General features: G+C 39.1%; 1 protein-coding gene across 6 annotated transcripts in view; it reads left to right on the top strand.

Annotated features, from left to right (window-relative positions):
* The window catches only part of LOC128018185 (histone-lysine N-methyltransferase PRDM16), a 195860-nt gene extending 174473 nt beyond the window's left edge, over positions 1-21387 (top strand). Inside the window, exons 6-17 of one of the 6 annotated variants that reach the window (XM_052603537.1) lie at positions 411-612; positions 1211-1358; positions 1775-2030; positions 2845-4348; positions 4513-4600; positions 6018-6187; positions 6475-6552; positions 9749-9918; positions 10258-10429; positions 13799-14011; positions 15589-15760; positions 17799-21387. In XM_052603537.1, the coding sequence (XP_052459497.1) occupies positions 411-612; positions 1211-1358; positions 1775-2030; positions 2845-4348; positions 4513-4600; positions 6018-6187; positions 6475-6552; positions 9749-9918; positions 10258-10429; positions 13799-14011; positions 15589-15760; positions 17799-17933 (3308 nt within the window). In that variant the 3' untranslated portion in view covers positions 17934-21387. The remainder of the gene's footprint in view (positions 1-410; positions 613-1210; positions 1359-1774; positions 2031-2844; positions 4349-4512; positions 4601-6017; positions 6188-6474; positions 6553-9748; positions 9919-10257; positions 10430-13798; positions 14012-15588; positions 15761-17798) is intronic. The other 5 variants (XM_052603538.1, XM_052603539.1, XM_052603542.1 and 2 more) reach the window with 5 other exon arrangements.
* The last annotated feature ends 1733 nt before the right edge of the window (positions 21388-23120 follow it).

The following is a 23120-nucleotide window of genomic DNA, read 5'->3' on the forward strand; positions in this document are numbered from 1 at the left end:
GATGTGCAACCAAGTGGCGTCTGCAAACAAATGCTTTTAAGCAGCTTTAGTGATGTTCTTGTGGATGTATGAAGTCAGCTCTCACAGTTCTCACAGGTGTCCTATAGAAGAGTAACCAAAGGTGCAGTTTCCACTAACATTACAGTAGTATATCTATTGTTTTATCATTTAAATCCTACTTTTGTGAAACTTCTTAATGGAAAGTGTGCTTTCTTTTTAAAGTATGTGACACTTGATTGTTTTTTTTTTTTTTTTTTGGTCATCTAATTTAACAACATTCAGGCATTTTTAAATGTGGCTCAAGTGTGCAAATACATTTTGAGGTCTGGTTCTGGAGGCTGAACATTTTATAATTGAAAATGACCTTCTAATAACTATTGTTGAGCAACTGTGTGATGGCGTCCCCACAGATGAGGTGATGTACCGCTGTGAACACTGTGATGAGCTCTTCACATCAAAGCTGGAGTTACGGCGGCATCAGAAATACTCCTGCAGTAGCAGCAGCTCTATCTTTGACTCGCTGAGCGAAGACTTCAAACAGGAGCAGGAGGACAGCGACGAGCCGGTGCACGAGTGCAAAGACTGTGAAAAGATCTTCCCTAGCGAGTACAGGTCCGTACTTCTCCACCACACTGAGCAATTTCTAATTACCCGCCAAGCTTTAGCGAACCCCCAAGCTGTTATAATCATAAAACAAACACACACAAAAAACAATCAGTTTCGTTCTAAAACTATGGTTTTTCATAAGTATTTGCCTTATTTGCTTACATCAGTGGTTCTGAACTGATTTATGTTAAAAGTGTATGATAAACATGTGCATGATTAATATGTGTATCTTACAAAAATAAACAAAAATGCCCTTCAATCAAACATTGATATTTACTAAAATTGCAATAAGGCACATAGGTAAACATTATTAACATGACACAGACTGCAAAGAAAAAGGTTGCCACAAACTGTATTTGGCATCTGCCTAATTTGGCTACCAAGATGATTTTGATGTAAAACAAAATAAAAAAATAAAAATAAAATCTATTCTAAGAAGATAAGCCTGTTTGTTTTGCTATTCTAACTGCACATGGGGTTGTGATTTAGTTATATTATTTGCATTTAGCATTGTTCTTCCCTTGACACAACAGACCAATTTAGAAACACCGGCCTACATGGTGGTCACACAGAAAATATTTATGGTGTTCTTATGTATTCTTAGTCTCGGGCAGCACATGATCGTACACACAGATGAGAGAGAGTACAAGTGTGACCAGTGCCCCAAAGCTTTCAACTGGAAATCCAACCTCATTCGCCATCAGATGTCACATGACAGTGGCAAGCGCTTTGAGTGTGAAAACTGTGATAAGGTAGGTTATGGCGACTTACTGCAACCACTTATATTTTTAAAAGCGTCAATTCGATTTTATGTGAGAAGTTGAAACATAACGTGACCCTGGAGTAATATGTAGTTGATGAACATGTGATATCTTTTACATTCAGGAGTTTGTTTTATAATGTCATGCAGTGTGACAAATGTACATGCATGTAGTCTCTTGATTAATGTGAGATCATGAAGACTGCAGAGCAATTATTAGAAGAAATAGCCAAATTTTGCTTTAATATACTTTTTGATAGATGTCACACCAGAAGACATGTCAACCTTCCAAATAATGTTAATTACTGCAGATTTAAATATATTATAGTGCAATTAAAACAATTTTCAATACATTTCATTTCCAAGTGATTGCTCTTACACCGTGTTATGTTTCTGTGGGTTCTTCAGGTGTTCACAGACCCCAGCAACCTCCAGCGCCACATCCGCTCTCAGCACGTCGGTGCCCGAGCCCACACCTGCCCTGAGTGTGGCAAGACCTTTGCCACCTCCTCGGGCCTCAAGCAGCACAAGCACATACACAGCAGTGTCAAGCCTTTCATCTGTAAGTCTGAGCAGTCTTGTCTAAGCCTCAGATACAATTACCAGTGTCCAAAGACCTCCCGGCTAGCTCCACCCCAAGATTGTGACAGCTGTTGTTTTATAGGTCAGAGAAACTAAATGAAATTCTAGAGCCATTCTTTGTTTTGTTCTACATTTGTTTGCGCTTTTCGTTAGTGGTTTTTGGCATTCTTAATTACTCCATTTTCCTTTCTTCTGTTTTTTTTTTTTACTACATTTTCTATTGAGGGCCCATTAGGCTTGTATATGGCCAAGGCAGAGGCAGATTTAATGTTTAGAGGTAAATGTCTCTGCCGTGTCTTTGATGCCCTCATACCAACACTGAGAAAGCACCATCTTCTTTTTGCTTGGCTTCACAAGTTTCTGTGTGTTTACGTCCAGAGTCCAAATGCATGTATGCTGTACCAGTGTACATGTATTTGTATGTATACAAACTTAGTTGAAATAGCTCTACTGTTAATGAAGAATCTCATTGAGTTATTAATATGCTAATGGATCATATTTTTATCATATAACATTAGTGTTTTTATCTCACCTTCAAAACAGAGTAGAATTCAATGTACAGTAGAGCAGTAGCCAACCACACACTCCTAGAGTCCTACTTTACTGCATACTTCAGTTTCAGCCATTCTCCAGCACACTTGCATGAAATTGTCAAGTAATTCAAACACCTTGATTTGTTGCCTCTTGAGATGGAGATAACTCTACAGGAAGGTAGCCCTCTAGGAGCAGGATTGGCTACCCATTTTGTAGACAGTGCGATGTTTGTTGAACATAATAAACAGCATGCACAGTTAACTGGTCGATCTAACCAGCTGCCGGATTATCACTGCTATTGAATAAACACAAAATAAAAACAGTATGTTAATAGAATTAACCAGTTATGTGTGTTCTCCCAGGTGAGGTGTGTCACAAATCGTATACCCAGTTCTCTAACCTGTGCCGTCACAAACGGATGCATGCAGACTGCCGCTCCCAGATCAAGTGTAAAGACTGTGGACAAATGTTCAGCACTACCTCTTCCCTCAACAAGCATCGGCGCTTTTGCGAGGGCAAAAACCATTATAATCCTGGAGGCATATTCACACCAGGCATACCAATGACATCAAGTCCCATTTTAGGCAAGTCCAAGTCTCATCATGGCTTGAACCATAGTGGACTTGGTTTCGGTGATTACTTCCCATCCAGGCCGCATCATGCAGGTTTGCCCTTTTCTCCAGCACCCCCTGGATTCCCAGCCCTTTCCCATGGCTTCCCAGGGATCTTTCCCCCATCGCTATATCCTAGACCGCCATTGTTACCTCCTAGTCCACTGCTCAAGAGCCCAATTAGTAACAGTCAAGATGGAAAGCTGCCTTCTCTTGATGCTCCTACTCTTTCTGAGGTCATGAACAACAGCAATGGCAATGTAGGGAGCGGTCTCAGCAGCCAGTCAGAGGACAATCGAGAGTCCAAACTGGATTTGTCGTTCCACAACAACAAGAATAAAGTGAAGATAAATGACATGTCTGATGGTAGTGACTTGGAAGATGTGAACACATCGAGCGGCACAGATCTAGACACCACCACTGGCACAGTGTCTGGCTCAGATCTAGAAAGTGAGGCAGAGAGTGAACGGGAGAAGAGTAGGGGGAAACCAGTGCAGGAGAGCAAGCAGGACGAAGTGAGCAGCAGTTTAGTAGCTGTCTCCAGTTCAGGTAACCTCCCTTGCGAGCGTCCGTTCCTCTCCTCCCAGCACTCCTTTTTCCCGCCACCAGAAGAGCAAGCACTTCCACCCTCCGGAGCCACCACTGACTCCATTAAAGCCATTGCCTCAATTGCAGAAAAGTATTTTGGCCCAGGCTTAATGGGCTTGCAGGAGAAGAAGATGGGCAACTTAAACTACCATTCCATGTTCCCTTTCCAGTTTCTGCCCAACTTCCCACATTCCTTTTACCCATTCACAGACAGAGCACTCAATCCTGGCATGTTCTTCAAACCTGAGCCTAAATCCCCTCGTGAGCACATACAGAAATTACCTACAGCCACTGGTGCGGATTCACCCTTTGACCTAACCACCAAACCCAAGGAGGTCAAACCTCTTCCTCCACCCCCCAGCAAGCCAGCCTTGCCATCTAATACCCCCTTGGCCCCTGGCGAGGAACAACCTCTGGACCTCAGCATAGGCAGTCGAAGCCGAGCCAACCAGAATGGCGGCACACACAATCAGCGCAAGAATCACGCCTATGGTGCAAACTGCAAAGCAGCTAAAGATGAACACCTAGCACTAACTCAGTCCCAGAACTTGCACCCGCCCCAGATGCTTCAGCCGCAAGTATCCCTTCCACAGCCACCTCCTCCCCAGCAGCAGCCGTCGCTCCACTACGCCAAGCCCTCGCCATTCTTCATGGACCCAATCTACAGGTATTTGAACCCGAGTAGGTCTTATAGTAAGACCCAACACAAAGACAATTCAAAGCTGTAGCTGGTGATATTTTTTAACTAAACAAGTTATTGAAAAAGTATTGATACCCAGTAGGTTTTTAACCAACCATCGTTCGTACGTAACCCTTGGTGCTGTTGTCCAGCAGGGTGGAGAAGAGGAAGCTAATAGACCCAGTAGGAGCTCTAAAGGAGAAGTACTTGAGGCAGGCACCACTACTTTTCCATCCTCAGGTATTCCTTACATACATTTGCTTTACATCCTCTTGTACACTGGTAAAGATTCTGCTCGTCTTTGCATTCGAGTACAGCTGAGCATGGCGAGACACTGAAAGTACATTCCCAGTATACTCCACCTCAGGTCTGTTTTGGTTCAAGGGGAGCCTTGATGTTTTAAAAAGTTCTGACATCTGATGGTATTTATTTTCATTAGATTATTTTCATCATGAAGATAATCTCGAAAGAGGTATTGCCTGTTTTCTGACATGCTGTGCATTCAAAATTCGTTATCGTTTGCTTAGAAAAACAACCCCCATTGTTTTGTTAGAACTTTTAAACCTTTCCCACGTTTGAACATTGACAACAATAATGAAAATATTATTAATAATGGCCTTTTGAATTGAAACAAATTATGCCACACACTTGCGGAGTAGACCATTGTCTCTGGGAAGTTCTCCATTGAGTCCCACCGCTAATAACTTCCTAGCATTTCTTTCTTGCTCTGGCTGCCTAGATAATGTCTGCATGTCGATCAGGGACTTCCTGTGTTTGTGTGTAATAGAATGGCCTCTCTTGTTGGGAACTGTCTTATCTGACCTGTAAATCTGGCCTCCATCAATGCTGACCTACCTCCCCCCAAATCTAAACCTTCTCTCGCTCTTTCCTTTTCTCTTTTCAGCAACCCCCTATTTAATCAAATGTCTATTTTGACTTCTACAAATGGTATAAAGATCTATCTATCTATCTATCTATCTATCTATCTATCTATCTATCTATCTATCATCACCTGTTATAGCACCTGTATATTCTAAACTAAAACACTCAAGGTGAATCAAGGTGATACCGAGACGTGTAAATAAATTAAAACACACTGTCTGTCTCTGTGTTTATCCATATTCCAAAAGCAGGAAGGATGTAAGCTTTTTCTGGCCATAGAGCCGCATAGCAAACCCTTTGTTCTGCAGCAGGGGAAGTACTATCAGCGAGGGGTATCTTAAACTGCATTGTATGGTTACTGCTCATGGAGGTGAATGGCTCTTTCAGACGCTTCTCTCAGAGATTTGTTGGGAACAAAGTAGGAGCCGGGGGCTCCCATGGGGCTGCTCGAGTGGCTGCCAACGTGCCATAGGTTAGGGAGGTCACTCTTGAACAACACAATCAAGACTCGACCTTCTGATATATAACTTCCTCCAGCTTTCTATCCTGTCTGGTTATGATGCAAACTCCCAGGCACTCTGTCAGAGTTCATTACCACTGCTGTTATTTTGTTCTTTATGCATCTGCCCTAAAAAATAAAATGTTTCTTAGTCCCAGATGGGTTGTAATCTCACACAAAATCAATTCAAGAGAAGTTTCTGATTAAACGAGCCCCTTAGCTGTGCATCAAACACAGAGTATTCCTCTCTGAACTCGCCTCGTGTTCTCTCCTCAGGTGTCTGCGATGGAAAACATGACTGAGAAGTTGGAAAGCTTTAGCGCTCTGAAACTGGATGCTCCCAATTCCCTCCAGCACTCCTCACACCACCTTTTTAACTTCCGCTCTCCGCCTCCCTCTCTCTCTGATGCTATCTTACGCAAAGGCAAGGAGCGATACACCTGCAGGTGAGCGCCACTCATGAAACAAGATTAAACAACATCCTTACTCTGCAGCTTTACTTAAAGCATCTTTACCATATCATCATGTTTAAATGTATACATCAACACACTAATACACACCTAATAGAAGAAGAAAGTATATAGAAATAAAGTAACCAATAATCTGCTTTTGTTTTAATATCCAACCAAAATTTACATTGAGTATGCCCAGACAATGCGTTACATGACTCTGAATATGGGAGTTGTAACAATGCTGGATTACTGTTTTAGAGTCTGGTTTTTATCCTTTGCAGGTACTGTGGGAAAATCTTTCCTAGGTCAGCTAATCTTACAAGGCACTTACGAACACACACAGGAGAACAACCCTACAGGTAAGCCACTCTTAGACCTACACTCTTTCTCACACACACACACAAATGCAGTATTGAAATTCTGAAGCTTTGTGACTCCTGTGTGCAGGAGACTTTGCAGGAGTAGTTTGACATTGGCATTTTGCTAAGCTAACAACACAATATTTTTATAAGCAGCCTACATAGCAAATAATTTGGTGAGTATTATGCTGCATAGATTTGGAACAACCCTTGTATTGGGAACGTGTCTGTGATGTAATCAGCTAATAGGTTTTGGAACAGAACTTTACTTTTTCTACCTCATGCATACATTCAACTAACTTTGCATGGCTTTTGGTGCGAGACCACATAGTCATCCAAAACAAACAATATAGCCTAAAATCCAACCTTTAACGATTACTCCATAATCCAAAGGTTCATTCCCACTTCTCAAAACATGAGCAATAAATTCCTCTCATGCTTGACTCATATAGAAGTAAATGTTAAAGCACACATGGACAGTTTTTAAGTAATGTGACCAGCACCTTAGATATGTTTTTGGCGAATTAGGTTGCAATAAAAGCATTGCTCATTCTGAGAAATATAACATAGAAACAATGAAACACGTGAGACATAAGAGGCAGCGCGATCAGAAAAGAATGAAGATTGATTCTGTCTGCGCAGATGTTGTGGAGCTAGAGCAAGCTCTGGACAATGTTGGCTGGTAATAGCACCCTGGAGACATCCATGCTCTGTTTATAGAACGGCTTAATTATCATTGATTTGGCTTCTAACCAGCTGTGGAAAGCCCTCTATGAGGGTGATGGGGGCACTTTGGGATCGGGGGGCTTTCAAAATTTTAAGTGATATTTTGACCCAGGCATGACTAAGATGTAAGACAAGAAAGAAGTAACATAGAAGACATATTAAGAAAGAGTTCTTAACAGTGCACTTTCTGAACAAATATAAGTGAAAACAGTCATTTATGAGGGGAAATCTCTTAATTGTGGTGCTTCCAAAGACAAGCACCCCATTTCAACAAACCCTTGTCCATAAGTAATAAATTGTGACATGCAACAGGCATGAATTTTGGAGCCTGTCCTCCAACAAAAAATGACCATATAGGTTGTTTTTGCAAGCATTTATTATGACCTATATTTACGTTTTAAAGTTAAGCACCATCTAGCGGTCATTAAAATAATGACAGTATCGCGTTGTGTCTGGCGTCATAATGACGTATAACGTCATTACCAATCAAAATGCATGTTTATTTAAATGCAATGTGTGGGCTTTTTACAACGATCTCACAGTATTTCCTACATATTTTACTAGGTGGCTTATTCGTCCGAATGACCACACCTAACCTCACCCCTAAACCTAACCTTCACAGAAATGATGCTAAATTATGATTATTGAGCATATACATTTTTGTGCACGACCGTTCCCTGGGATCGAACCTATCATAGTTTGATTACATATCAAGGTGTAATGCAATAATCTACCAACTGAGCTACACAAAACGCAAACCAGAGGGCAAATAAAAGAGTACAAAACAATAATAATTTATTCTTTTTCTTCATTATTATTTTACTTTATTTTATGTAAAGCACTTTGAATTACCCTTGTATACGAAATGTGCTATATAAATAAACTTGCCTTGCCTTGCCTAATATGAAAATGTCCTTTTGACGATAGGGGCGCAATTGTAGTATACGCTTGGACTGGTCGTACTTCAGGGATTTAGACAAACGACCTATACGAGCGTATTGGTTAGAGGAAAGCTTGGAATTTTACCTCTCGTGTTGATGAGGTGTTATTACACATTTTGCTTAGCAGATGATAAGATCAGAGCAATCCAGCAACCAATCACATACAGTAGCAACTACCCATAACCTGCAGTGCCACACTGTACAGTTTAAAACACATAAAAACACCCTAAAAACATAGCAATGTGGACACTCTAGCATCACTTTTTCTTCAATGTGATTTATTTTCGTTATTTTATTGCATTCTGCAAAACATTTGGTAGTTCTGTAACGTCTATCAGTTTCAAACACGTTTTTCAAAGTGTACAAAAAAGGGTCAGGTAGAATCAAACCCCTCTTTGAGTTCTACAAATCTACCATAGAGCCCTGTGAACACACTCGATGAGATAGAGAGACTCCCATGGGACACAAGCGCGACATGCCTGGCTCCTTCACAACAATCCACTGATTAGTTAATTTAGAAACAATTTACCCTAACAAATAGCAGACATCATCAGCATCTCCCCATCTTACTTTCAGCAAAAAAAGGCAGAGTCAGGCCAATATCAGAGCGGGCCGGCTTCGGGCTTCATTGTAGTAGGTTATTTGCCTGCTGTAGATGCTATCAGCTACTCTATGCAGCGAAATTGGCCCACTAGGTCTGACCATTGAAAGACCCCATTCGGATTGTAACGCTTCATGTACAGTCCTTCTAACAGAGAAAAAAGAACTGAGATGATGAAGTAATTTAAAGTCCCTCTGGACCAAGTAATGAACATAAACAAAATGGGGGGTAGAAAAGACTGACTTAAAATAAAAAGAAAAGAAATGTTGCCTTGGCGTTGTACCATTCTCAATGAACCGCGATGTGCCAAGTCTGGAAAATCGGGCTGTGCAGAAGCGCACACACATTTGCTCGCAAAATAAACTGGAACATAAAAAGGGGCCTGCATCTTGATTCTGAGCACTTGATGACGAGCGATTTTCCCAAAGCAATTAGCCCTGAAAGTCCACTTTGCAGCGGCCGAGGGAGTCTAAGCTACGCCGGCCACCCAACAAAGGAGGCACTGTCCGGCGAACTCCTGACACTGCCTCGCTGCGATGTTTGTTTATCAGCACATTAAATAGATGTTCTCCTGTCTATTCTAAGTGAGCTACAGAGAGTCAAACCCTGACCGTTGAGACACGCTAGCACACTCTCATATCACATATTGAAATAAAAATATAAAAATGTACTTCACTTCAAGAAGGAAAAACTTAATGGCAAAACAATAAATAGCCTCTTGGTGGGGTCATTGTCACCAAACATTGTAACAATACCGTACGGGATTCAACAGTTATAGTAAAATGTGGCTCATGTCCAATTTTTCGGGAAGTTGAATGCATGAAAGCCCCAGAGTGGTGTCAGTGTGCTTGCTGATGCATCTTATAGCTTTTGATTATTGTTTCACCCCAACAGAAACCAACAGATTTTCTGTTTTTCTCCTTCATAGATGTAAATACTGTGACCGTTCGTTCAGCATCTCCTCCAACCTCCAGCGACATGTTCGTAACATTCACAACAAGGAAAAGCCTTTCAAGTGCCACCTTTGCAATCGCTGCTTCGGTCAACAGACCAATCTGGACCGCCACTTAAAGAAACATGAGCACGAGAATATTCCAGGTAAAATCCACTTTCTTTTATTTTTAAATAAGTTCTTAAAAAATTAATATATCTCTTTGTTTTACATTAACAATTTAGGTAAATACATTACTATTATTTTTTTTAAGGTTACCTGAATTTATATTACTCTATTATTTAAATCATGTTTTTAGTGATTAATGCATTTTTTTTTTTTTACCAAAATAAATAAATGTGCAGATGACAATAAATATAAAATATAAGAAAATAAATGCTAAAGGAATCTGGCAAAAACACATGCAACTGTCATTTAAAATTAGAAACCTTATTTATCTTATTTGTATTTGTTAATGCATTTATTTTTCTACTTATATGTTGTAGTGAGTCAGCAGTCTGGGATCCTCTCAAATTTAGGAACAAATATTTCCTCACCAAACTCTGAGTCTGACAATCATGCACTTTTGGATGAGAAGGAGGACTCGTATTTCTCAGAGATTAGGAACTTCATCTCCAACAGTGAGCTGAACCAGGCCTGTAGCTCCTCGGAGAAAAGGTACGAGCTCCCACACACACACACACACACACACACACACACACACACACACACACACATGCACAGAATATATTTTGAAGCTATGGCAACAAACCTGTCCAGTCACACAAGCTGGCTCCTGAAGTTACAGTCTGCTCTCTAGTGGAGGACTGTGTTACTGCTGGACTCCAGCCAGCCGTGTGTGTGTGTGTGTGGCGGCACCCATTACAGGGAGAGGGACGGGACATCTCAATGAGTCATTTCACCTTGTTGAGTTCTGTTCTGCATTAAGCGCAGCCAGATACACATCAGGGAGCACATTCCATCGGCTTATGAAAACACCAAACAAAAGCTCATTACTGCCAGATTCATGAACCGTCAGCACGACTGTCGGTGTGTGGCCAGATTCAGAGTTTGGTTTAGGTGCTGTGCAGTCTGATTCACACAGACCAATGCGTATGAACAGATACACAAAGTCAAGTAATGGTCCTCCTTAGTTTTTCGGTTCCTCCGCACTCCATGCCTCTCCCCCGTCACTTTAAACCTCTGGCATGGGCCGAAACCTCACACTGCCATCTGGGATCAATAGTCCTGTCCTGACTCTTACAAGCAGGCCTGGCATTTTAATATCTGTAATTCAAATAAGTGCTCTGTTTTGTCTCCTTGCAAATCGCCCTCACAGAGACTGCAGTGCTTCGGATAGACAGGCAGCTGCAACTTTCCCCTCTGCGCTCATGCGTCGTATTTCATGACGTTTCCCCATTTCCCTCTCACTTTCTGTCACTCTTGTGCAATGCATGGTGGAAAGTCTTCTGTCTTTTTTACTTTGAAGGAAATGTCATATCTCGTTTGTTTCTCCTATAAAGCAGTGGGATTAAAAACATAAAAATGAAGAATTTCAGGCTGTTCTTGTGAGAAAAAGACTCAAGTCTCACATTTGTCTCTTCTTGAGTTTCAACAATGTCTCAAACCTAAAGGAGCCATGACTGAGAACTCAATTATCTGAGCTAAACGTTCGTTTTACTGCTCCATAATTTTAAAAGTAATGCATTGCAATGTCGTGTTACTCTAGAAAAGTAACTCATTGCACTAATTGTAAATAATACTCTAAATTTGATTGTTTCTACTAAGGAATTTTTTGAGAAACATTGGTTGCACTTTATTTTACAGTACGTGTACTTACATGTACTTATAGTGTACTTACAGTGTATTTATCTAAGAAGGTTCTGGTAATACAAGGTAACTACATGGGGTAGGGTTAGGTTTAGGGATAGGTTTAGGGTTAGTACCTAGTTATTACATAGTTATTGTAATTACTATAATAAGTACATACTGTAGTATGTCCATGGAGATCAGGACTGTAAAATAAAGTGCTACCGAAACATCTGAGACAGTGTTACTGCTTAATTACTTCGTAATTCACAAAGAACATGTTGTTGTGTGAAGGAATTGAAAGAAAAAAAAGCACATTTAACATGTTTGTATGGAAAAGCAATGGAAAAGCAGCACAGAATTTGGTATGAATGGCCCCTGATACTTTCACTGTACATCGACAGAAATGTTAGGGGAAACATCTGAGACAAAGTTGATACTTAAATGAAGAGCTTCATTAAATGTAACGAGCAATGAAAGAGTAGCTCAGGGACTCTTCCGTTCGAATAAGACGTGATCTGTTCTCCCGGACTTCACCATTAAGAGAGAGACGGGGGTTTCCCTGCAGCTGGGTTAATAGTGTTTCAAAGTGCGTCTGGTCTCTCTGACTGAGTTTGACTGTCAGTCTGTAGGGGGCTGCAGGTTTGGCCCTATCAGGGGACCCTCAGACTGAGACGTTTATCTGTGCGCTGCATTGACGGAGCCCCCCTTCCTCGCAGCTAAGGCAAACAGCGCTCTGACATGTTTAGACTGAGAGACAAAGCACAGGTCTGTGGCAGGAGCGCTGCTGTCTCCCACGTGGCATGGACTTTCTCTCAGGCCAGGGCAAATTTGATTATGGGATATTTAAGCATGATGGAAAATGGGAAACAAGCAGTTCTTCTTTTTTTTCGGTTTTGGTAAGTCTACACCTCACATAGCTTAACCACCCACCTCACAGCCCCCTCCTCCTCCTTCCACTCGACATCCGTCAGCATCAGTACAAGTTTGTTTCAGAGCGCTGAATTAAAAGCGACTTTTTGGAGGAGTTCACGCAATGACATCGTGAGCTGAAACATTTGGAAAAAGAGAGGTAGTGGAACGGCGCGGTGCTGATAGCTGCTTTGCAGAACAGCCGTTTTCTCTTGAACTCGGTGGCAGTGAGACAAACCATGATGATTGCTCGTGACCTGTCTAGCTCGCCCCTTCGAAATTAGCCAATTCATCATCGCCACGCTCGCAAGAAACGTCTGTCATTAAGTGCAAAATCGGTGTGTTTGTCATTGGTGGATCTGTGTTTTCGAGCTCCAGCCAGGCCGGGGAAAATGATGGATGGCAACCCAGAGACCAGCGCAGCACGGATATATCTGGCAGTCAGATTATGATGAGAGAATTACTGCAATCGACTCGATTTCAGGGTGAAAATAGCTGATCTGATATTTGGGGAGTTCTAGTTAGATGTCATACTGTAGTTGTTTCCATTTCACAAGGACATAAAAACTCATCACCAGCGGCCATTAGAAATTTGTTCAAGGATTTCCAAAATGTGGAGCCACATTTTTGTAGTCACACATTTTCATTGCAGATACTGTTTGCAAAATCACCCACACAGTTTATGAAATTTAAACTGCACAAATGAGTCATTTACAGATTGTGTCAAAGCAACATTACAGTATTAAATAGGAAAATAGTGGGTCAGTAATGCAAAATGATGATGGTAAATATTAAATTTTCAGTTAAAGGCAGTTCATCATTGAATTCTGTGATGTCATCATCCAGCTCAGTTCAGTTTAAATCGTATCTGTGCAATCAAGTCGACGTTATCGCTGGTAATTGTCTCCATCTAAGCAAACCAGAGGTGACAGCAGTAAGGAACCGAAACTCCATCGGTGACAGAATGGAGAAAAAAACCTTGGGAGAAACCAGGCTCAGTTGGGGGGCCAGTTCTCCTCTGACCAGACGAAACCATTAGTTCAATTCCAGGCTGCAGCAAAGTCAGATTGTGCAGAATAATCATCTGTTTCCTGTGGTCTTTCAGTTTCAGTTTACATATGAGCAAAGATTTTGTATTCAAAACCAAAGCATTCAAATTGTTGTTTTTTACTCATTTTATTTGCAAATATCTTAGCTAGTAATAACAGATGTTGTTCACATGTAGGGATGGTAAAGGTACAGTAGTGAAATCAGCCTGTTGAATTCAAAGCATCAAAACGATGATGAAAATAGACATGTAAATCTAAATGAGTGCTGTGATTACAGGCCGGAGCTGACGCGGGAGGATCAGCCCCAGAGTCACACCTCAAAACTGGCGGAGGAAGATGAGGAGATGGAGGGAGACGATGAGGATGAGGAAGGCTCGTTGACAGAAAAGTCCCAGGACGAGACGGGCTCTCCTGTCACTGTGGTGCAGGGCACTTATGAGGAGGATGAGGAGCCGACCCCTCTCCCTATGTCTTACCAACACACGCGCAGGTCAGAAAACACATCTGTCTCTCTACTTCAGAAAGGCTTAAACAGGACAACTCGACCTAAATGAACATTCAACTATCACACAAGCAAAATATACCAATTAAAATCCTACCTTTCTATTATTTGTGATTTTATAGACGTGAACATGCAGATCTTATAGTCAACATGATACAACATACAATTAAAAAATAAAATAAAAAATCAAGCAATAAAACAATCAAATCAGAAACATTCGGAGGGTCAATTCTGATCTTATGTTGACTTTTAGGAAGCAGTATGAGCAGTGTAAGCTCATAATGATGATAAATTAATATTAATGATAATATTATTATCATTATTTAAATTTGCAATTTGGCTTTTAAATGTTGTGTATTGTATATGAACTTTAAGTACACTATAGTCGAAAATTTGAAATTGTTTAAAAAAATGTTTTATTTCTTATGCTTAATAAATGTTTCTTGAGCAGCAAATGAGCATATTAGAGTGATTTCTGAAAGATTGTTTTTTAAATATATTAAAAAAGTACACACGCACACACACACACACACACACACACACACACACATACTGTGTATATGTGTGTGTGTGTGTGTGTGTGTGTGTGTGTGAATTAGATATTTCTTTCAAACAAAACAAAAATAATTATTCAAATTATAAACTCATAACTTTACATTTTTAAGAATGCAGAAAGGATTCAGTTTTGAGTGAGTGTTCATTTAAGTTTAGAAGTTGTAGAGGACACAAATGTATCATGTATGTATTGCACAAACATCATTACAAGCAGCAGAAGCACACTACAGCTCTGTTCCAAAACCTGCTCAGGTGCACTTACAGTGAAGAAAACCCTGTTCCTGACGGCATAACCATCTTTCACAAAGCAGGCAATCCCAGAATGCCGAGTTTCTGCCATGTTTAATGTCCCAAATCAATTCACTTAGAATGCTTCTGTAGAGGGCACAAGGAAGTTCCCTAAGTAGACAGCAAGGCATCTCACCAGATTGTGGAACAGAGTGTGTGTGTAACTGCTGGATATGACCCACTGTAACCTTCAGATGTTGTTGAACAGATTGTTTCCCATGGTGTTTGCCACTGTGATCCCTCATTGTCTGTCAGTTCTCTTGAAACAACTAACACAACTAATCAGCAACTAGTCATCTGTCACTATACATGTGTGTTTAATCACTGTAACAAAGACAAACTTCAGCGGCCAGTTCTATTGCATTTCTGTTCTCTCCCTCACTGTCCTTTTCTGGGAATATTATTCCTGCTGGAATGCCACCGGCATCTAAATTATTGCTTTGCGGCATATTTTATTCAAAAGCTAGTTTATCCCAGCATCTCGTTTAATTCTGCATGGACGGAGACAGACAGAGTTATTGACCATGAATGTCACCAAAGCTGTGTCCATTTGTTTTGTGCTTTCATCCGCTGGTGTGATGACTGTTTGTATGTTTCATGTCCTGCCACCATCTCATCCAGTGCATGCTCCTCAAATGCATCCAGTTCCGATATCTAGATTGCGGTTGTTGGGCTAACTGAGGGTCCCTCCCCTCTCCACACCCCTCCCTATTCTGGTACAGGTGTATTGAGGAGGATGCAGGCCTATTAGATCTGGAACCTCTGGCTGGTTTCCCCAAAGGCCTGGAGTTCCCTAAGCCTGGCGAGGAGCCCTATGACATTAAAGACATTTTTAGCACCTCGGTAGAGTCGGAGGCACTGAAAGAAACACTTTTCAGGCAGGCTAAAACCCAGGTATGTGAATGTACCTGCTCCAGAGAGCTGCTACTAGGCCATGAGCCCATATACAAGAGAAGGAAAGAGAATCAAAAACCATCTTATGAATATGCACACATTAAAAATAATAATAATAATAATAAAATACATAATAATAATAATTTTGTCTTTACAAATAAAATAAAATAAATAAATACAATTAAATTACATATTTGTAGAATAAGTATAATACAAGTATACAAGTATATATTATAATGAACAATAATAGATTAAGTTATATTAGTGTATTTACACTTTTTTTTTGCACACACACTAAAATAAGAATCTGTTATTATTCATGCATAAATGTTTTTGAGTTGAGGTTACTTTTTGAACATGTAAAATGGAATTCCTGCTTGGAAATAATCGATGCAGGATTCTTTTTTTTTTTTTTTTTTTTTTTTTATGTTTTATGTTCAACATTGATAAAAAATATTAATGGAATGGCATTAACATAACTAACACTAATCTACGGAAGTTCTGAGCGGCCATGCATTGTATTTTTTTTTCTTGTTGTTTTCTCGTTAAAACGAATTTATTTTCTCGTTGTCTCGACATGACGAAGGTCGTTTTCTCGTTATAACGAACTTAATTTTATCGTTATGTCAACAAAACGAGGTTCGTTTTCTCGTTATAACGACTTAATTTTCTCTAAGAAGTTACAAAACTGTGCCATCAGGTGGCACTATAGACCTGAATATAACTGATGGGGTGTTGTAAACTATCCACTTTAGCCTACTGTACACGGACCTTCCTCGAGTCGTGAACGCTATAATTTGTGCAGTCTTTTTCATTAATGACATTTAATTAATTCATAAATGTTAAATGCTTGAATCAATATGAATATTTAGTGTATTAAGTTCTTGCTAGATGCATGAGTTTCACCAACGCATTCTGTGTCATAAAATAACTGTTTATCAAAACCAAGGTTGACGTCACTGTATTCTGTTTGCACCTATATCTTCATTTGTGCTTCTTTTAGGCACATGATTAGGTAGTTAATGAGCGGAGATGTTCTGATTATCTACAGTAGGACGGGATTTAACGATATAGGCTGATGTGCTTCTTTTCCTTATTACTAATCTTTATTGTTGACCATATTGATGAGAAATGTGATGTATATGTAAAATCCATAGGCTAATTTAATTCAGTTTTGTTCTATAATGTTGTAATCAGATTTTTTTTCTACACACACACACACACCACACATAGGCTACACTACACGTACACATGAACGCTCTTTTCAAACAGCTGAAATGTGCCACATCATATAATGACTACTACAAATTACAAATTATATATAATTTTATTTCAAATAAAGGGAAAATGAAAAGTGAGTTTAATCCAAGCAGCTCTATTAATGGCGCGGTGTTGCCATTTAATGTTAATTACAAAAACAAAACGTTCGTTGTACTGTCTCTGGAAAAATCAACAGTGATTGATCAGCTTTTATTTATGTACAGTATTGTAGACGTTATTACCAAGATGAAGCAAAATTTGCTGAAAGGCTACAGTAAGAGCGCCTGCGTGATTGTCCATCAGATGCCTGTCAAAGTTGAGTTTGTTGCTATAGCAACAGTAAAACTGTCATGTCGTTATAACGAGAAAACAAACTTTCGTTATGTCGAAATAACGAGAAAATTAAGTCGTTATAACGAGAAAACAAAAAATATAATGCATGGCCGCTTAGAACTTCCGTACTAATCTTTCTGTATCATTTCGTCATATTTATAACTTTAAACTGTCTTCTGGTCTCAACATTTCATGTGAACTTGTTACATGTCTTATATGTGTATATCTAATATATGAATTAGAATTCACATCCATTTCTTATTAAATAATTTCTAGTTTATTTGACATTGTCTGTGAATCCAAGTGCTGTTATTTGGTTTTCTGTTGAGCACTGAATAAGCAGCTCAAAATAAAATGCACGTGTATTTGGAACTAATAAATAATGACTGATAAATTGTCTGTTTATGAGTACAGCTTCTGAAATGTCTTCCTTTTCTCCATCCAGGCTTATGCAATGATGCTCTCTCTGTCTGAGAACACCAATCTGCATTCATCCTCCCAGAACTCCTTGGATGCCTGGCTCAACATGGGAGGAGGGCCGTCGGAGACGAGCTCCTTTCACCCCCTCAACAACATCTGAGTACACCAACAAGACAAAAGAGAGATGGAGGGAGAAAGGAGGAGAGGGCAAGAGACCAACACGAAGATGCATCAAAAAGAGCTTGTGAAGACCAGCAATGCCACAGTAGATGAACCACCACTAAGCGCGTGAGGAGGAAAACGGACACAAACGGGAGAGTTTTATTACACATCATTAAAACACGAGTGAACTCACCGAATCCCAACCATACAGCATCTTTCCTGTCTGCAACTAGCCACTATGGTGATGTTCTCTCCTCATCAGCTGATTCAAGAGGGAGCCATGCATTCGAATGACTCTGAAATCACCTCTCCACCTCATTTCCAATGATATGCATTTCATAGAGACTGCTCTCTAGTCAAGGGTCTTCTTTGAGAAGCCCAAAAAGGCTTGAGTGGACAGTAGTTGAATGTTTCTTCAACTGGAGATTTGAGCCGTTTTTACTCAGCATTCCATTCTCATGTTGATTTTCCACAGCACTGTACCAAGGTTTCCTTTCTATTAACTCGTAGCCGAAGTCTTACAGTAGATCATTATAGTAGACATCAACATTGATTTTCAAAGGCATAAGAAGCATTTAAGTCTACCCCACAACTAGCATGCTAACTTCCCCCAAGGCTGAATACAGTTTGTAAGTCACGGTCTCAAAAAGTAAATGCTGGAAGTCACTGGGAAACCTCTGAGACATGTGTTGGGCTACGTGATTTTGTCTCGTCCCCAGCCGGATCTTCATACGATAAATCACTCAGCATGGTTGCTTATGTGTATAGCATCATGGTCATTGTAATTATAGTTGTTATAGTAAGTGTTTTTAGCTGTACACAACCTTTAGTCCCAACTGAAAGTTTGTTTAAGTTAAATTATTATCCAGTGGGGCAATTGGAAATATTTTCTTTTTCTTGCATTCAGTAATATTTGATTTTATTTTTTTCTATGTGATTTGTTCTTCAGTAAACAGTATTGTTTCTTTTTTTAGCACATCTGTGCTTAAATGTTGATATAATTATTTTGTGAAGGACCAAATTTGTACAATATTGTTGTATGATGGACAGACTGAGTTAACTGTTGGTAGCAGTGAGTGTTGTGTGCCAAAACCCTCTTTTATTTGACAATCATTTCTTTACCAAGTGGTCGCCTCTACTTTTTCCCTCTCTGTTGTTGCTATTTACATTGATGAGTGTTTGTCTTTTATTTATTACGTTTTTTTTTTTTTATTATTATTTTTTTTTGATTAATGAAGAATAATGAAGAAAAAAATAATTTACCCACTTATTTGAAGGGATGAAATTACTGTAATATCATGGAAATTGAGAACTGTTCAAGCTCTTCATTTTATGGAAGCCCGTTTCCGCCACTGAATAAAAATAAAATGGTTATTGTGACTTTTTATCTCACAATTAAGACTTTTTTTTCCACAGAATTATGAGATATAAACTTGCAATTACAAGTTATAAATTCAAAATTGCAAGCTTATAACTCGCAGTTCTGACTTTTTTCTCATAATTCTGACTTTATTTCTCAGAATTGCAAGTTTATAACTCACAATTATGGCTTTTTAACTCACAGTTGTGAGTTTATATCATGCAATTATGAGAAAAAAAAGTCAGAATTGTCAGATAGAAAGTCGCAGTTACCTTTTTTATTTTTTATTCATTGGCAGAAATTGCCTTCCATATAGTAGAGATGCAAGTTGCCAAAATCTGAATTACAGAGTGTTTCTGTTATGAGCACATAATCATGAAGTCTGGTTTAAGATGCATCTGTTCAACCATTTAGAAAAGTTGGCACTGTTTGATTTAAGAAAAAAAATATATATTTTTGACTAAAATATCAGGAAACTTAATAGAGGGGCATTACATGTTGATATTTTTACACATTTTATAGCTCAGAGTCAAACATGAAGAAAATGGATCAACGGTATATCGCATGTTTTCAAGATCCCATTTGCTAGTCCTAAATATCATATCAAATTCTATATAATTCAAACATTAAATATCATTTAACGTTCACAAGAGCGTTGAGGTTTCTGAGAGATGCCCAAATCCATGAAAACACATGCGAGTCCTCATCCAACTACTTAACTGTGAAGCCAGCGAATGAATCGTAAAGAGCTGAATGCATATCATGAATGTGTAGAGTAGATTTAATATGTAGGTTATGAGTCAGACTTCCTCAGAAAGTTACCTTCTCTGGATTGAATGTCTTTTTAGTCAGGAATTCATACTCTCCTCGCTTCTTTTTGGATGTTTAAAGACTCTCTGGAATCTGCACTTAAATCAAACGCACCCGTCTGCCTAGTTCATACTTTACATCTGAGCTCTTTCTTAGTTCTGATTTGAATGAATTTTTCTAAGCAAGGCTGGTTTTAACAAGCACTTTAACTCTTGGATCAAACAGGCATTTTTATCAGATGCTTTTAAATACAAAACCAAGAACATCTAGAAGAACTTGCTGGTTTTGAACTTGGATTATTCCGTTTTCGCCGCGAACACAAACCAAAAAAGATGGACTTGACTGGCCTTTCACGGGGAATCAATCTGCTTGATATCTCTGTGTAAAAACATGCAGCAGTGTCTTATTTCAATACACTACCAGGTGGCGCACTGTGTAATCTTACCTATTTCATACTGTCTTTCCTTACTATATCATTTACTCAAACAAGTGAGTAAAAAAGCCCATTAGGATTGCTGGGGATGTAATGGAATTAAGAGTATGGAGAAGTCATGTCACATACTACTGTACTTAACAAGCGCTGTAGGTGAAGAAATTGACCCACACTGTTAAAATCATCTTGGACAAATGGTCAAAAAATGAACAAATCATGATGTCTTTGGCCCAATGTTACATTGCAAACAAACGTATCATTTCAAAAACCATTGATAATGTGGTTTCTCTAAAAAAAAGTGTATAGTATTTCCAAAAAATTAAAATGACATTGAAATAATTTTGAACTTGGGTTTGAAAATAGATGGTGCTTGTTTCATTTGGATATAAGTTGTATATTGCTTCTGTTATGTTTATAAAAAATATTGTGCATGACTTGTGTTTTAGAGGTCATAATGGTGTCCATTTGTGAAATGTGTATCTTAAATTAAAAAGAAAAAAAAAAAAAATTGTAGATGCACTTATTGTACATGTGGTTAGGTTAGTAGGTTTGACTTTAAGTCCTGTCACTGCCTTAAATACTATGGGCAGATGGTTATTGAACTGAACAATATGCTTGTGGGAGAGAAATAATGACAAAATGTAAGGATTGTAGACTATTACTGAAAATTCTGAAGTTCTTTTTGATGCTTGTGATTACTGAATATGTACTTTAGAGCAATGTCATGGAAAATACATGATTCTGATGTTAATTCTGTAGAATAGATGTGTATACCAAATGTAATCTTTCCAATGCTATGAAGAATTTATACATGAAATTGATATGCAATAAAAACCTGTGTGCTTTTTATATGAATGCTGCTGTTTTTTTTTTATTCATTGGGTTAATGTACTGCAGATATATGTGTCAATGAGGATGCCAGTTGTTTGCTAATAAAACGTCTAGTTAATAGTGAGAATTTACCCTTAAAATAAAGTGTGACCAAAACATTACAACGCTGAATTACAATATTTGCATATAAGTTTAGCTCTTAATAATAAAGTCATTAATGAGATATTATATATCAAGCATCATCATCCTGTTCATTTATCTTCATTTAAAGGGGTCATATGATATGATTTCAATTTGTCCTTTCTCTTTTGAGTGTTACAAGCATAAAGAAGATCTGTAGAGTTGCAAAGACTAAAGCCTCAAATACAAAGAGATATTCTTTAAAAGTTAACAGTCAACCACAGCTCTCTAAAATGGCTCGTTCAAACATTTTGTCTGTTGCCACTGCTGCCATGTCGTCGCTGTGTGTTTCGTCGTGAAACCAAAACATCTCTGTTTGGTCTTCCAAAAGAGGACACAACTAGAAATCAGTGGTTAAGTTGTATTTCACCACTGTTCTAGAACAGCCCAACCCAAATATTCAGATGTGTGCAGCGCATTTTATGGAGGATGATGACTGTTTCCTGAACCAGTAGCCTGCGATGCATCTGCAGCACACCGGTTGTTTCTATAAAGTGGGGCAGTTCAAACTTTGCAAGTCTGGCTCTTCTGAATCACAGCTTGTAAGTACATTATTTATATTTAAATAATTTGCCAATGATGATTCAAACGCTAGTTTTGAGCAGTGTAGAGTAGGCTTGTTTGTTGTTTCTCAGATTACAAATGCACATGGTTTCATGTTTACGCAGCACAATATGCAACACATAAAAAGACAGCATAAGTCATTATAATCAGTAATTATATCCCCACTGGATGCAACAAATGCCTCATTTGTAATGGGATCATGAATAAATCATTCTATTTAATCAGATCTTCTTAGTGAACTGGTCTAACCAGTTCACCAAATCGAACTGAATCGTTTGAAATGGTTCATGTCTCCAGTATGCACTAATCTACAAATTACTTTAATTATTTGGTTTATAAACGTGTCTTATGCTCTCTCTAACGTGAAATAAACCAGTATCCCGTGTTATACAGTTAATCCAAACAGTGCATTGACTGAACTGCTAAAAGAGAACCGATGATGGGATGTGCACAAGCAGAGCAGCTGGACTGAGTCTCGTGCTGCTGGTCTGGGAGATGGCATATGTTGAGGGGTGTAACATTTCCGTCACATGCTTGAGACATTTGGCCAATCATAATGTACTGGATATCTGGCCAATCAGAGCACATGTTGCTTTTTCAGGCCAATGAGCCTTGTAAAATCTACGCGTTTCAGAAGAGAGATACAATAATGTGCATTATATGGAAAATAATGTTCCCTGTCAGGGGAACTTCGAACTGCGTCCTGGCCACCTCGTCGTGACCCGTGTCTGAAGCATACTTAGAAAAACACCAACGTGTTGGCCGGCGACAGCCTCTGACGTCACAACCAGCGCGACTATAAATACGCACCGGTAGGACCCGTCACTCATCTTCTTCATCATCATTGACAGTTTTGTTTGAAGCGTGCATCTGAGAAACGCCCAAAACAGTAAGAGCGATCTATTATTGTTATCATGGCATCCACTAGCAAGGCGTTTAAACAGTGTGTGCATCCATGTCAGCGTTATTTGACACCTGATGACACACACAGTCTTTGCGTCTCTTGT

The sequence above is a fragment of the Carassius gibelio genome, chromosome A8, assembly GCF_023724105.1.
Source record: "Carassius gibelio isolate Cgi1373 ecotype wild population from Czech Republic chromosome A8, carGib1.2-hapl.c, whole genome shotgun sequence".
Classification (NCBI taxonomy): domain Eukaryota; kingdom Metazoa; phylum Chordata; class Actinopteri; order Cypriniformes; family Cyprinidae; genus Carassius; species Carassius gibelio.